This window comes from Oryctolagus cuniculus, chromosome 15 (assembly GCF_964237555.1).
Source record: "Oryctolagus cuniculus chromosome 15, mOryCun1.1, whole genome shotgun sequence".
Classification (NCBI taxonomy): Eukaryota; Metazoa; Chordata; class Mammalia; order Lagomorpha; family Leporidae; genus Oryctolagus; species Oryctolagus cuniculus.
The window spans coordinates 36,528,466-36,544,099 of record NC_091446.1 but is presented as its reverse complement, the minus strand read 5'-3'; the positions used below and the strand labels follow the sequence as shown (position 1 = coordinate 36,544,099).

At 44.5% G+C, this 15,634-nt stretch overlaps 1 protein-coding gene across 15 annotated transcripts in view; it reads left to right on the top strand.

The window, feature by feature from the left end:
• The window catches only part of PLCE1 (phospholipase C epsilon 1), a 352,529-nt gene that overhangs the window by 186,933 nt on the left and 149,962 nt on the right, over positions 1–15,634 (top strand). For all 15 annotated transcript variants that reach the window (XR_011382357.1, XM_070057584.1, XM_051823417.2 and 12 more), the window contains one exon: positions 13,577–13,893. Coding sequence is in view for 14 of the 15 variants with exons in the window: in XM_070057584.1 (XP_069913685.1) it covers positions 13,577–13,893 (317 nt within the window). In the remaining variant the exon portion in view is untranslated. The remainder of the gene's footprint in view (positions 1–13,576; positions 13,894–15,634) is intronic.

Below are 15,634 nucleotides of genomic sequence, written 5' to 3'. Positions count from 1 at the left end.
TGTGGCTCACAGAACTCGGGGAAACACATCGCTTAACATTTCCTGGTTGATTTTAAAGAATATTCAAGAACAAGCAGATGAAGAAGCAGAGGGCAACAGATGGGGAAGGGGGTACAGGGCTTCCATGACCTCCCTGGGTGTGGCCCCTTCCCACCTCCTCCATGTGCTCAGTATTACCTCCAGAACCTCTATAAGCCCATAGTTATGGGATTTTATGGAGACTTCATCACGTAGTCGTGATTGATTATTAAGTCAGTCTTTAGCACCTTTCCCCTCCTCAGGTGGAGTTGAAGGTTCCAAGCTTCTAGTCACTGCTTGGTGGTCTGGTGCCTAGTCCCCTCCTGAAGCTGTCCAGGAGCCTTCAACAGTCACCTCATTAGAACAAAAGGCAATCCTACTGGATTGGGTGTTTGGCAGAGTAGTTAAGTTGCCCGTTGGGATGCCCACAGCCCGTGTCAGAAAACCTTGTTTTAGTTTAGCTCCTCCACATTGGATCCAGCTTCCTGCTGATGCGCGCCTTGGAGGTACTAGGTGATGGCTTAAGTCCCTGCCACCCATGTGGAGACCTGGGTTGAGTTCTGAGCTCCTGCCTTCAACTTGGCCTGACCCTGGCATTCAGGGAGTGAACCAGAAGATCTCTCTCTTGCTCGCTCGCTTGCTTTTGAATAGGATGTAAAATTAATTAATAAATGTTAAAAAGATACTACTATCATATGAAACTCTTAGAAATTTAGGAACTTGGTGTCAGGAATTAAGGTCGTAAACCAAATATTAGAGAAAAAAAAAAAAAGATGCTCCCAGATCAACTCTGGATTCTACAGATGTTTTCTTTGTGGAGGGAAGAGATACAGATTTAAGAACTGCAGTTTTTTGTGTGCTTTTTTGTTGGGGAGAGAGAATTCAGGAGTCTGTTACTACATTGTGTGGTGAGATGACGTAGACATTTCTTTTTGTGTGAATAAATATGGTATCACTTGGAAACTTTTAAAAACTTTTTCGGTTACAATGGGCACCATACCAGAGGGTACAAAATACAGGTTATAAAAACAGTTCAAAACTTTCCATTGCCCAAAATGGTTTAATATATGACTAGGTTTCCCCATCTGGCTTTGAAGAAAGGACGCAGAATTTTTTCTTGCTCTTTCAAATGGTGAACTAATGACGATGACAAAATGAGTATTGGGACCTGAGCAAGTAGTAAACATTTACCTGTGTTTGTTCATTTCAATGTCTCCACCATCTCTATGACACACTTTTTTAGAAGCTTCCCAAGGTCATGCAGCAGGTCACTGAGCTGGGCTGCAGCCCTGTGTCTGTGTGATTCCCCCACGACCTCCCTCATACTGCCTGGATTTTATTCTCTATTCCACTGTTTTCTAGGAGTTTATAGCAACTGAGATTCTCATCACAGCAAGTAAGAGAAGTCATGGAGTAGAGAGGGAAAGCCCTGGACTGGGAGTCAGAGACCTTGAATTCTAGTCCCATTTTGCCACTTGTCAGGTCAGTGACCTTGGAAAAGAAGGTTGACCGCTAAGAAGTATGATTTTCTGATCGGTAAAGCATGGAAAATTTATCCCAGCTGGCCCTTTAGTTCCTTCCAGCCTGAGTCCTGCCTCGTTTTCCTGCCCCTGAGAAACATCTGATCATCAGACATGTATAGGGGCCAAAAGGAAGACAACCTTGGAGTGAGTATAGGGTTGTGATGTCAGGAGCCTGGGCTTTGGTGTCTGAAGGGTTGGTATGGGTTCCTTGACTGAGCTCAGTGTAACAAGCTACTTAACCCGTTGTCCCCAACTGCCAATGGGAATAGTCATAGCAGAGTGCTGTGCTGTCTGCATAGAGAGTCTGTGAGGGTGAGATATGTAGAGTTTCATGCAATTCCTGACACTTAAGCAGTACTAGAGTGGTTATTATATAACACTGAACAATTTATTTATTATTACCATTATTATTTAATATTATAACATACAAACACAGAGTCCCTTCATGGTAACTGATGTGTGTTTAAGCAGCTCAGCCAGGTCAGACTCTAGTGCCTGGGTAGTAGTGGACTTGGTTCTAGAACTGTCCATATCTCCTAGATCAGCCAGTCCTTCAGGACTGTGCTACTGCTGGAGTCCTTTCCTGTAACTGTGAGTCAGTAATGCCATTTTCCCTATACAGGAATGCTTACCATATGAATTATGACTCAATTATTATTTCTTACCCAATGCAATCAGAAACAGGTAAGTGAGAGATACAATGAAATAGTGTGCCGAGCGAAGAAAATATGGGGCAACACTAATCCTTGGAAATTTCCCAGTGTGAGTAGGGAATTTCACTCTTATGGTGTTATTTTGTAACATAAGCATCTATAAAAGATGTATTTCCAAGTTTGTTTATCACAGTGTTATTTATAATGAAAAAAATTGCAAGCATAACATTAGCCACTAAAGAGCCAGTAGTTTTAACCTCCAGTCAATGTGCATGACAGTTTATTTAACTTATTTAAATAGAATTCTATGTTCTCTGACTCTAAATTTGTAAATATTGTATGAATTTATAGAAAAAAGCATGGAAAATTCCAACAAAATATTAGAGATTATGCCTGGATGTGGGATTATTTTAATTTTCTTCTTTACATTTTTTACACCTTCACATGATGCGTGCATATTTCTTAGAAAACCAAGAAGCCAAAATTGTTTTTTTTTTTAACTTTTATTTAATGCATATAAATTTCCAAAGTACGACTTATGGATTACAATGGCTTCCCCCCCATACCATCCCTCCCACCCACAACCCTCCCCTTTCCCACTCCCTCTCCCCTTCCATTCACATCAAGATTCATTTTCGATTATCTTAATATACAGAAGATCAGCTTAGTATACATTAAGTATGGATTTCAACAGTTTGCTCCCACACAGAAACATAAAGTGAAAAATAATAGATGATTTTTTTAAATGATGATGAAATCAGAGCAGACCTATTGTCATGTTTAATCCCAGTGAGAGTCAAGTTGGGAGTTGATAGTTTCTTTTTTTTTTTTTTTTTACAGAGGATCGGTTTAGTATGCATTAAGTAAGGATTTCAACAGTTTGCACCCCCATAGAAACACAAAGTGAAATATATTGTTTGAGTACTCGTTATAGCATTAAATCTCAATGCACAGCACATTAAGGATAGAGATCCTACATGAGGAGTAAGTGCACAGTGACTCCTGTTGTTGACTTTACCAATTGACACTCCTGTCTATGGCATCAGTAATCTCCCTATGCTCCAGTCATGAGTTTCCAAGGCTATGGAAGCCCTCTGAGTTCTCTGACTCTTATCTTGTTTAGACAAGGTCATAGTCAAAGTGGAGGTTCTCTCCTCCCTTCAGAGAAAGGTACCTCCTTCTTTGATGACCTGTTCTTTCCACTGGGATCTCACTCGCAGAGATCTTTTGCCAGAGTGTCTTGGCTTTCCATGCCTGAAATACTCTCATGAGCTTTTCAGCCAGCTCCGAATGCCTTTAGGGCTGATTCTGAGGCCAGAGTGCTATTTAGGACATCTGCCATTCTACGAGTCTGCTGAGTATCTCACTTCCCATGTTGGATCACTCTCCCCTTTATTTACTCCATCAGTTAGCGTTAGCAGGTACTAGACTTGTGTTTTTGTTAATTAGAATTCTGTCAGAATTTCTTTTCTATTCTGAGGCTACTCGGTAGATTGTTTTGTTTGAATACATCTTAACTCTTAGTCTAGACATATTGTTTTTTCTTTTTATAGGACTGACTCAGAAATAATTTGCTCCACTGATCTTTGTTAACTCATCTTTGTCATATATTGTTGAGGAAAAGCCTAACACGTTTGTTGCAAGATTGATTTTGTTACTTTGAAAACCAATAACAGATAATGAGAAAAAGGTCACCAATTAACTTGCTTTCTAAATCCATCACTGCACTATTGAAAACAATTTTCAGTTCTGCCTGGGATTGAGTGTTTTTAAGTTAACTCTGAATCTTCTAAAAAGAAATCAATGTCCTTTCCTCTGTCTGATTTCATACAATTAGAGGTGTAGTATTAAATTTGCAGTCGAGAATCTAATGCACAGCAGTTTTTAAGACGTGTCTACAACATTAAATCAAAGGAAAATGGATTAGTAGACACAGTAAGTCTTACCTACTTTCTTGTCTAAGTTTCACTTTTCAAAAAACAATAATATTGACTGGAAAAACATTTGGACCAGTTGAACTGATTCAACTGATGTTGAATCAGTTTTTTTGTGCATGAGAAGGTTGAGTTTGTGTTCTCTGGATGAGCTTTTCTGGTATCACTTTGATCTGTTTTTCTTTTAAACACTGTTACATGTGCATTACAGAAAAGTTAAGCAAAGGAGAAGTATATAACATAAACACTATTGATATGGTGTATACTGGTGAGATATGCAAACATATACTTACAGTTATAAAATCCTTTTGTTCCCCAATAGGATCATATTCCATTGTCCTCAACTTGCTATTTTTATCTAAATTTAACACAAAACCAATTCCATTTCGATACACCATATAAATTTACCTTACTTTGTCTTGCAAAAATTAGACTTAAAATTTTGGTTTGCCTTTCAAAAAAAAAAAAAAATCGTGTGTCCATTTCACCACCCCCTAGAGAATAAGAATGAAAGGTCAACTTGCAGAAGCAGAACCACATGATGAGTTGTGCCAAGTTGTGATATAATATGAAGCTATGATCAGAAGGTTGTTCTGCTTAGGGAAGGGATACCTTCTAAAGACAGATTCTTATAAGGCATAATTCTGCCTAACTTTCCAGCCTCATTTGGTGTGTGTGTGTGTGTGTGTGTGTGTGCACACGCCTGCTCGTGTGCACACGTGCACACAAAACACACTTAGTAGAAAATTAGGGGAATGAATAAGTTGCCTCTGCAGAAGATCCAAAGGCTGAGTGTAATAGCAGGCAGACTTTTGTAGTCAGTGCTGGGTTTCCATTCCAGCCCTATCTCTTAGAACCAGGTTTTTTTTTTTTTTTCCCAGCAAATTGCTTAACATTTCTGATCTCTGCTTCAACATCTTTACCACGATTACAATCACACTTGCCTTATGGGGTTCTTTGTGAGAATTAATGCAAAGGGCTAATAAATGGGGAGGAGCAAGAGGTAGGTGAATAGCTGTTATAGGGACAGCTAGGAAACAATTAGGATGATCAAGCCAAGAGCATCCCAGAGTGTAGAGTTTGGAAGAACTTTGCAGGAAAGAGAGAAAAGTGCCAATGTTCTAGTGAATATGTGATGAGTAACACTGGCTCTTCCCCACTCACATTCCAGAGCCCTCTATGTTTGCCATAGAACGTGCATCACCTTCTAACATGCAGCAGTATGTATTCATTATGTCTATTATTCATCTGTAGGACAGTCTCTCCTGGGATTTTTTTTTTTTTGACAGGCAGAGTTAGACAGTGAGAGAGAGACAGAGAGGAGAAAGGTCTTCCTTCCATTGGTTCACCCCCAAAATGTCCGCTACAGCCGGCGCGCTGCACCAATCCAAAGCCAGGAGCCAGGGGCTTCCTCTTGGTCTCCCATGTGGGTGCCGGGCCAAGCACTTGGGCCATCTTCCACTGCCTTCCCAGGCCACAGCAGAGAGCTGGACTGGAAGAGGAGCAACCGGGACTAGAACCTGGAGTGCCGGCACTGCAGGCGGAGGATTAGCCTAGTGAGCTGCGGCACCAGCCTCTTCTGGGATTTCTATATGAGCAGGGATCTTTTCTTGGTGGATAAATCCCAACATCAGCATAACCCGAAACAAAGCCTGGCACACAGTAAGCACTGAATAAACAAATGAAAGGACTTCTGCAAAGCGTTTCTTAGACCCATGCACATGTATCAGTGATCACAGGCTGACCCCTGGACATTGAGCAAGCCCAAGATAGCTCAGGCTCAGCGTGGGGGGTAACACTGAGTCCCGGGCCATGGGCCAGCACCTTCAAGCTCTCTCTCAGTTTTTGCCCATTCCAGGACTGACACTCATAAATTGGATTCTTGGGCAAATCACATAACATAACTCCAGCTTTATAAAAAAATAAGATTAGCAGTGCCTACTTGTGAAAGGAGACTTTCACATTATGCAGATTATGTGAGATTATCTTTTTTTTTTTTTTACAGGCAGAGTTAGAGAGACAGAAAGAAAGGTCTTCCTTCCGTTGGTTCATACCCCAAATGGCCACTACGGCCAGCGTATTGTGCTGATCCAAAGCCAGGAGCCAGGTGCTTCTCCTGGTCTCCCATGTGGGTACAGGGCCCAAGCACTTGGGCCATCCTCCACTGTACTCCCAGGCCACAGCAGAGAGCTAGACTGGAAGAGGGGCAATTGGGACAGAATCCGGCGCCCCAACCGGGACTAGAACCCGGGCTGCTGGTGCCACAGGCGGAGGATTAGCCTAGTGAGCCGCGGCGCCAGCTGTGAGATTATCTTATAAACTCTAGATTTTCATATGAGACATAGAAAGGGAGACACCATGGTTTTCCTTCCAGTATGGACCAGAAAGCAAAAAAGAGAAAAAAACTGGGTAATGACAGATTCTGCTGAACTCTAGCCCAAACCCAAGGCTCTCGGATGGGTTCAGAAGCTGAACAGGTTTTTTTTTTTTTAATTTTTTAAGTGTTTGCCCTAGGGGAGGGGTTTCTCCAAGGAAATCCTACTCCAAGGCATTAAGTGAATGATTATTAAGGCAATATACTCCTCAACGTTAGAAGCTTATCTCACACCCCTCTCTGGGAACTCTGGGCTGTGCATTTATGGACAACCCCTGGGAATGACAACTTGAAGACAAGGTCAAGGGCTGGTGATCACTTGGAAGGAAGGAAAGAACTTGGAAGGAAGGAAGGAGGTAGAGGAGGAGAGAGTATGTGGACTGTCAGGAGGGCTCTGGGGATGTGTCAGCTTCTCCGAGCAGCATCCCTTGAGACAGTATGTGGCTGGAATCCCCCTGGGAGGAGGATTAATGTCTAGATCTACCCCAAGATCCCCAAAGACTAGGATACGTGGATATTTTACCTCTCACCACCCCTGTCTGCCTTTGTTCCCTCAAGAGCCTCATCCCTTCTCTAGTGCCCACTGGGAAATACTTGCATGCAGGCACTTCACAAAGTTCATGGAAAGTGAAATTAAAAGGTAAGATTAGTGTAGTGAAAGAAATTGAAACCCACGCATAGTTTTTTTTTCAATATATGCATTTTTCCATGAACTTTTTGGAGGTTCCTTGAAGCCTCTTTCTTGGTGTCCTACAGTAATACTCTGCCTCTCAATGTAAGCTTCAGCCATGGAGGAAAACGTACTGGGTGGTGTTGTTGTTTTTGAAGATTTATATATTTGAGAGGCTGAGTTACAGACAGGAATACAGGTCTTCCATCTGCTGGTTCACTCCCCAAATGTCTGCAATGGCTGGAGCTGGGCCGATCTGAAGCCAGGAGCCAGGAGCTTCTTCTGGGTCTCCCACGCGGGTGCAGGGGTCCAAGGACTTGAGCCATCTTCTACTGCCTTCCCAGGCCATAGCAGAGAGCTGGATGAGAAGCGAAGCAGCCGGGACTCAAACTGGTGCCCGATGGGATGCTGGCACTGCAGGCATAGGCTTAGCCTACTACACCACAGTGCCAGCCCCTAATGTACTGTTTTTAAAATAAGCCATGGTCTGTCTTTCACTCTTAGATCTTTAATAGGATTTCAACAACATGGTGGACCAGGCCTCCTTGGAACCACCAACCTCACGCACTCCCTAGGCCCCCTTAGGCTCTGTCCCGTGCTGAGAATTGCTGAGTGTGCAGGGAAATGTGTTGAAGGGATTGTGATTCCTGTCAGTGATGCAGAGGCGGACAGTGAGGTCAGTGCGGGCTGCAATCTGCTACGATATTACAGCCCCCACATGGGAACTGCTAGAGGCTTTCAGAAGTCCTACAGTTAAAACAGGAAAAAAAGTCTGTTTAGCCCAGTATTTCCCTAAATTATTAACCAAGGAACCACACTTTGCATAAATTCAATATAACGTACTTGGGAAAATGCCAATTTAAAACATGGGAACATTCTTAGGAACCCTTGGGAAGGAAAGGCGAGGGCCCGTCTGAGCGTCTGCGTGCTGCAGTGTCACAGCTGTGACATCGTGGGTGAAGGGTGGCTCCAGGCTGACCCACGACGGGAGCTCTCCACCCTCTGGATCAAAGCCTTACCTTTGTCATCGAAAGAGGTGATTTTACCAGATCGCTCCAAGTATAGTAGTACAGCGATTGACCTATGCTAACTAAAACCACATGGGATGCATCTGTAAACCAGAGGTCAGTGGGCCGTACATAGTGAGATAGAAACACGGGCTCCTGAGTCAAGTATCTCCCGCTCCATCCCGGCTCTCCAGCACACTGCTTTGTGGCCTTATGTGAGCCTGACTTCTCACCAGTGGTACGGGTAGTCGTGTCTGTCTCCCACATTCATCCCTGTAAGGCACTTGGTACTGGAAGCTTTTATTTGAGCAGAGAATCAGAATCAGTGCTCCAGTGTCAAGTGGTAAATACTTCCAGACCCTGACAGTATGTAGAGACACAGCCCAACTCTGCTGTAGAATGGTTAGCTGAAGAACATGAGCTGAGACCACACACTGGTTGTTCAGAAATTTTCTTTTTATTTTGACAGGCAGAGTTAGACAGTGAGAGAGAGAGACAGAGAAAGGTCTTCCTTTTTCCGTTGGTTCACCCCCCAAGTGGCTGGTGCGTTGCGGCTGGCGCGCTGCGCTGATCCGAAGCCAGGAGCCAGGTGCTTCCTCCTGGTGTCCCGTATGGGTGCAGGGCCCAAGCACTTGGGCCATCCTCCACTGCACTCCCGGGCCACAGCAGAGAGCTGGACTGAAAGAGGAGCAACTGGGACAGAATCCGGCGCCCCAACCAGGACTAGAAGCTGGGGTGCCGGCGCCACAGGCAGAGGATTAGCCTATTGAGCCACGGCACCAGCCAGAAATTTTCTAAAAATGCTTTCACAAGAGAACAACTACAGTGTCCGGTGGATTTTTTTTTTATTTAATTCTCATGAGATCACTAAAGATCTATTTTTTTAAAAATATTTATTCGAAAGCATTACACAGAGGAGAGGCAGAGAGGGAGGGAAGGAGGAAGGGAGGTCGGTCTTCCATCCACTGGTTCACTCCCCAGTTGACCACAATGGTCAGGGCTGCACCGATCTGAAATCAGGAGTCAGGAGCTTCTTCCAGGTCTCCCTCATGGGTGCAGGGGCCCAAGGACTTGGGCCATCTTCTTACTGCTTTCCCAGGCCATAGCAGAGAGCTGGATCGGAAGTGGAGCAGCAGGACTCAAACCGGCGCCCATATGGGATGCCAGTGCTGCAGGCTGGGGTTTTAACCCACTGTACTACAGTGCCTCCCCCCTGCCCGCCCTGTGGATTTTTTAGAAACACTTCTCCACTGCTGATGGGAGGATACGGCGTCATGGAACTGCGTGGTCTTTAATCTGATGGAGTGAAGATGGTCCCATGTTGTACAGAGGAAGGCCAGAGCTAAGCCCCAGGGCCCTGTGGCATGGGAAGGGGAAGGAGGAGCTACTGAGGAAGGAAGAGGAAGTGCGATGGGACAGGGGCTGACAATGCAGAACTAAGGAGAGAGGAAATCACATCCCCAGGACTTCTGGGATGTTTTCTTGATACATCGTGTGAAATCCCTGAGCAATCCCGCTTCAGGGAAACCCACATGAAAGGTCTACACTCCATTTCAGGCTTCTAGCATTAGGTTTGTGTTTCCTTTAAGGGTGATATTGGGTGCATACTGAGACACAAGAGGTATCTGGATTTATTAGAGTTACACTGACCGGGCTTCTTCTTCTACTTTTACTCAGCATTTTTAGGACTCCTGTATCGCTGGTTCCCACCAGCCACTGCACTCACTGTTGTGATTCATATCAACATATATTGCAGTTTCCAATATATCATCTTACCTTCTATTGTTTATGTATTTTATTATATCATCTCTCCTCTTAATGTAATAGGCAAGTGGCTGTTTCATGAAATTTGGAACTTATTTTCATTTCCTCTGTAGAGTGCATTAATTTGAAATCATGTTTCTGTTGATCACTTCTGGGAAGAGTTCCTCTATGCAGCTAATTCCGTTGTGCATACATTATTAATATCCAGAAACCAGACTGCCTCTGTCATTGGGCTATGTTCTGACTCAATTTTCAGGAAATCTAGTCACTTTCTAAACCATTCAGATAAAGAAATTTTGGAGAGGGGGCCAGCGCTATAGCATAGTAGGCTAAGCCTGCTTTGCCAGCATCCCATATGGGCGCAGTTTCGAGACCCAGCTGCTCCACTTCTGGTTCAGCTCCCTGCTGAGGTCCTGGGAAAGCAGTGGAGGATGGCCCAGATGCTTGGTCCCCTGCACGCACATGGGAAACCTGGAAGAAGCTCCTGGCTCCTGGATTTGGATCGGCCCAGCTCCGGCCATTGCAACCATTTGGGGAGTGAACCAGCAGATGGAAGACCCCTCTCTCCCTCTCTCTGTAATTCTGCCTCTCAAGTAAATAAATAAATAAATCTTGAAAAAAAAAAAGTTTTGGAAAGTAAGACCTGGTAGACTAAATTTAAACATTTGCCTCATTATAACTTTTTTGAATATGAATTTAGAGAGAACCCGATATAATTGGAATGGACCCCTTTTTGCTACAGTAGATGTTTTTGGTAGTTTGTACAACAGATGAATAAAAATGCCTAGAATAAATTCCTTCCTTCTCTGCTTGCCTTTTAGAATCAAAGAAAAGTAATACTTGGAATACCATTATGGATTTTATGGGGAAGGCAAAACAGAAGTTTTTGCCTGGAGTCTGTGCAAAACAAGTGCAGACTTGGATCGGTGGAGATTAAACTTCTCTTTACGTGGCTCCAGGAGGAGATTCCTGCATTCCTCCAGGAGGAGAGCACCTCCCGTGGTTAAATGGCTGTGCTGTCAAGAGCTTTTCCTGTGTTTATGATTCAGAGGCAGCTGGGCTGCTCAGTGGAAGGAGAGTTGAGGAGAGGACATTGGGGCCCAGCAGTGCCATGTCAACATGGCGGCCAAAAAACTTGGATCTCCCAGGATGGACCTGGTTCCCATTTTTGTTTCCCACAGCCTCTCCCACCCCCCCACCCCCCGTTGGTTTACAAGTAAGGACAAACCATTGGGGCTTGATACTTTTGTCAGAGGATGGGGTCATCACCCCCCAGGAGGAGACTTCAGGACACGTAGACTACCCTGCAGAGAAGGAGCAGAATGAAGGGAAGGGTTGTGATGATTCAAGCTGATCCCTTGTGTAGACAAAGAAGTTGGTTGAAAGAAAGGGATTGAAGGTGACAATTACTACAAAAGCAAGTTCTGGAAGAGACAACTGTAGATTTAATCACAAACCCAGATGGGTCGTAGGAGGAGGTACATAGCGTTCTCAGAGAAGGAGGAGAAGATGGAAGAAATAGGCATTGAATTGAAGGACTTCCTGATACTTGGCCTTAATTGTCTCAGCACAATAAGCTGAGAAGTGATCGAACAACTCTATGGGAAGCAAAAGTGGCTTTGGCCGAGTGAAGATACAAAAGGCACGCTGTTGAGGAAAAAGGGACAGTGGGTAGTTGAGGGAAAAATCAACAACTTCATGTCCATGTTTAAAGCCATCCTCGGGGCCTTTGTGCAGTTAGGTAACAGGAGTTAGCAGTGGCCCCATCACTAAGCAGCATGATTGTCAGTGTCACTGTAAGATGGCCCAGAAGCTGAGGAAGTGGGGGATTAGAGTTTGCCCAGGCTTGCGGAGTAGGAAGTTCATGTGGGAGAAAACCAAGGTGTTAAAATGCTGACCATGGCACCGTATCAAGGCCAAGGAAGGAGAAGGTTGTTGAGGATGGAGAAGGTTAACTAGAGAGGGTCGAAGGGAAGATGGAAGTCAAGTTCAGGGGTGATGACTTCAGAGCTCAGTAACAGAGATGAGAGCAGTTTGGCACAGCAGTTAAGACGCTGTTGAGGATGCCCACATCCCAAATAGAGCTCCTGGGTTCTAGTGCCTTGGGAGGCAGCAGGTGATATCTCAAGTACTTGGGTCCCTGCTACCCTCATGGGAGACCTCTACTGGGTTACAGGACCTGGTGTCAGAGTGGCGCAGCCCCAGCTGTTGTGGGCATTTGGGGAGTGAATGGGTGATATGAAGTCTGAGTGTTAAGGCATCATCCCTGTGAACTTTGCTGTTGTCCACTGTCCAGGGTGGCTGACGGGTAGGCAGTGTGTAACACAGTGCTGTCAGAAGACAATGAGGTTTTATTTTGGCAAAGAATCACTAGCAGTGTTTTAAGGGAAGACAGGGGTGTTAGACAGATTCTGGGAAAATAGAATGTGGTGCCCTCCTGAAGCACAAAGAGAAGTGGGCAGCAGAGCACCTGGGAGGGGCTGTGGAAGGAAAAGCTGTGCGCTGGATAGAAAGTGAGAACAGCTGGGGCCTCGCAGCAGCGTCTTCTCAAGTGGCTCCACGGATGCTGCTTGTGCGGAATGGTGTAGTGGTTCTGGGGAAACGCTGGGTTAACTTGAGGGCAATGGGATTCTTTACTGCAAGCCCTTCAGAGCCTTAAACAAGGTACCCACGTGCCTCATGTGTCTCCAGGAAGGGGATGTGGGACACAAGTATGGGACATTTCCCCAACTTAGGTGAACACAAAGAGATTTTTCCTTGCAGATACCAGTTTGAAGATCATATTTTGGGAAACTGTTCTAGAGCTTATCATAATTTTCAGAGTTTGTTGAATGAATGGTTAAGTGGATGAAGTAAGTCAGTTCTAGGCACAAAATAAAAAGAAAGTATGTTTGGCATTTCAATTCAGGGAATCATTTTGAGCCTGGGAATTCTCTCTTTGGTACTTCCCTCTAAGGCACTCTCCACCCTCTCTCCTACATCCCTCTACCACCTTCTTGCAATCAGTAATGGACCAAGGAGTAAGATTTCTTTATTTTGATACATCTCCTTGTTACCTATGCCTTCATTACTTTAATATGTGGTTCTCTTCTTTCAAACCCCCAAGTGGCTTTCAGTGAAATCAGGCTCTGAGGGGGAGATTTGGAAGATCACAACATGATAAAGTTCTGAAACCTTGAGTACAAAGGGTTCTGGGGTGCCCAGGTCTCCTGCATGTTCACAGACAACATGCACTGACACACTTCCCCACCACATAAGTCTGGGTTCTTCCCATTCAATTGCCTGTGCCCACACTCACCTCATTTTTTTCAACTCTGTTGGTTTAGCAAAGGAGGATTAAGGAAGCAAATTTTACTCTACAGAGTATCATGGTGACCTGCTCAGAGGCTAGTGTGCTAGATTAACACTCCTTCTGAAAATGGAAAACCAGGCCCCTCCCATCTCCTAGAGGGAGTGCTGGGGAGATGGATGAGATGTCAGAAATGTCCCCAGACAAGAATGATGGTAGAGAGCTATTCACCAAGCAAAGGATTTGATCAAGGAACCTACAAGGTTTGACTGGCAGTCAAGTAAATATCTATTATAGGAGATCCCAACCTTGGTGTAACCATGGCTTTTGCTGCTTTATTTCAGAACGCCAACCAGGCACCTCTATGGCCAGTTCCAATGCCCTCCCTTCAAGTTCAGCTGGAATCAGCAAGGAACTGATCGATCTGCAGCCCCTCATCCAGTTCCCAGAGGAAGTGGCCAGCATCTTAACAGAGCAGGAACAGAATATCTACCGAAAGGTCTTGCCTGTTGACTACCTTTGCTTCTTAACCAGGGACTTAGGCACACCAGAATGCCAGAGGTCCCTGCCCTGTCTCAAAGCATCCATCTCAGCATCGATTCTTACCTCTCAGAATGGAGAACGCAATGCCCTGGAAGACCTTGTGATGAGATTTAATGAGGTAAGAAGCCACTGTGGATCTTTTCATGTGTGAGTCAGTTCTGAAGAGGACAAGTGTGACCAGGGTCTGGGGGCTCTTATAATGGAGCCTCTGTGCAAGGTCCTGGGACTTGGGTCACTTGGGAGGTACAGAGCCAATGACTAGCATCCCTGTGGCCCTGGGAAAAGGAGGAGCGACAGTAAAGAGAGACAAGTTGCCTGCATGCTGGGGTCATGGCAGTCTGTGCTCTGGGACTAAAGGGGTGTAGTCTCAGCATAGTGCAACCCTACACCCAGTATTTTCTAGTCTACATTTTGTTTTAGGTTTAATTTCTTTTATCTTGAATATTACATCACAGGATTTTAATCCATGTGTTTGTTGAATTTTAGTTGATTGAACTGCCCAAACAGTTGTTTCCTATTTCAGTCTTAGGAAAATCTAACTAAATACTTAGGAAAGACTTCCATTCTGGGTCACATATGTCTCTGATTGACAGAGGATCATTTGGCCTTTGTTGCTTAAACACTACCTAGCTATGGCAGCTTACCCTGCAGCCTCCAAAGCTCTCCAACCAAGACCGTGCTGGTGGTTGTAAATGCCAGTGACTGTGGTAAGGCCCAGTGAATGCAGAATGTGTCAGGCTGAGCCTGGGCAGTTCTACGTCTAGATATATTCTGGATACAATTCCTCACAGAGAGATCCATTGTGCACAGGGATAGCTAGTGTCCATCTAATGTTGCCATGCTAACTATTTCACATGTAGCTCTTATTTGCTCCTCAAAACGACCTTGCCGGACAGATATTGTCATGAGCCCTGTTTACCAATGGGGAAATGGAGGTTCAAGGAAGTGAATTCCTTGTTGAGATTCACATGCACCTGAGCAAGCCCAGCGACCAGGCAGTGGGTGGCTGCAGTAACCTGCCTCTCACCTGCATCGGGCTCATGTTGGGGGTGGATCCTGATGAAAGGGGAGCTTCCCCATCCCATCCCAAACTGAATTAAGAGTCTCTGGGAGGCCACGTGGGAGCTTGCAAACCCTGAGGCCCCAAAGCTGTTTTTGCAAAAATAAATCTCCTGATGTTCTTGATTTCCTTTCTGATAAAAATGGAGTGGAAAATGAAAGTTCCAGTAAATTGAGTGATTTCAATAGTAGATTTTACTGTATCTTGTGAATTATTTTGAACTTACAAATGTACTTGCTTTTACATTCTTAGGACCCTATTTTTGTCATTTTGTTTAAAATTCGACCTGAACTTAAAAGTGAATTACCGGAACTTTTAAAACCTAATTTTAAATTAAACTTAGATTTCTTCTATTCACTGCCATTTTAACCTTGGGAACCAGAGGAGAATCAGTGATTTCACTAATTCAGAGTTAGTGATTTGACCCACAGCTGGGTTGAAGCATGCCTTGGACTATCTCTGAAAATAGTTTAGCTAAGCAACTTCAGAACATAAACAGGATTTCTGGGAAAACACTTAAACTACTTGAGAGAACAGTCTGTTTTCAAGTATTCTCAAGCATCTATTTTCATACAAATTATGAGTATGCTGATTAAAAATCAGCCTTATGTCCTCATTACAGGCAGACTCCAAATGACCTGCATTAGGTAACACTGGGATAGCTAAATTCTAGTTGCATTATAGATCAATGGATAGAAAAGCTGAGTTACGTAAAAAGAAAATTACTGCCGGCACCGCAGCTCACTAGGCTAATCCTCTGCCTTGCGGCACCGGCACACCGGGTTCTAGTCCCAGTCGG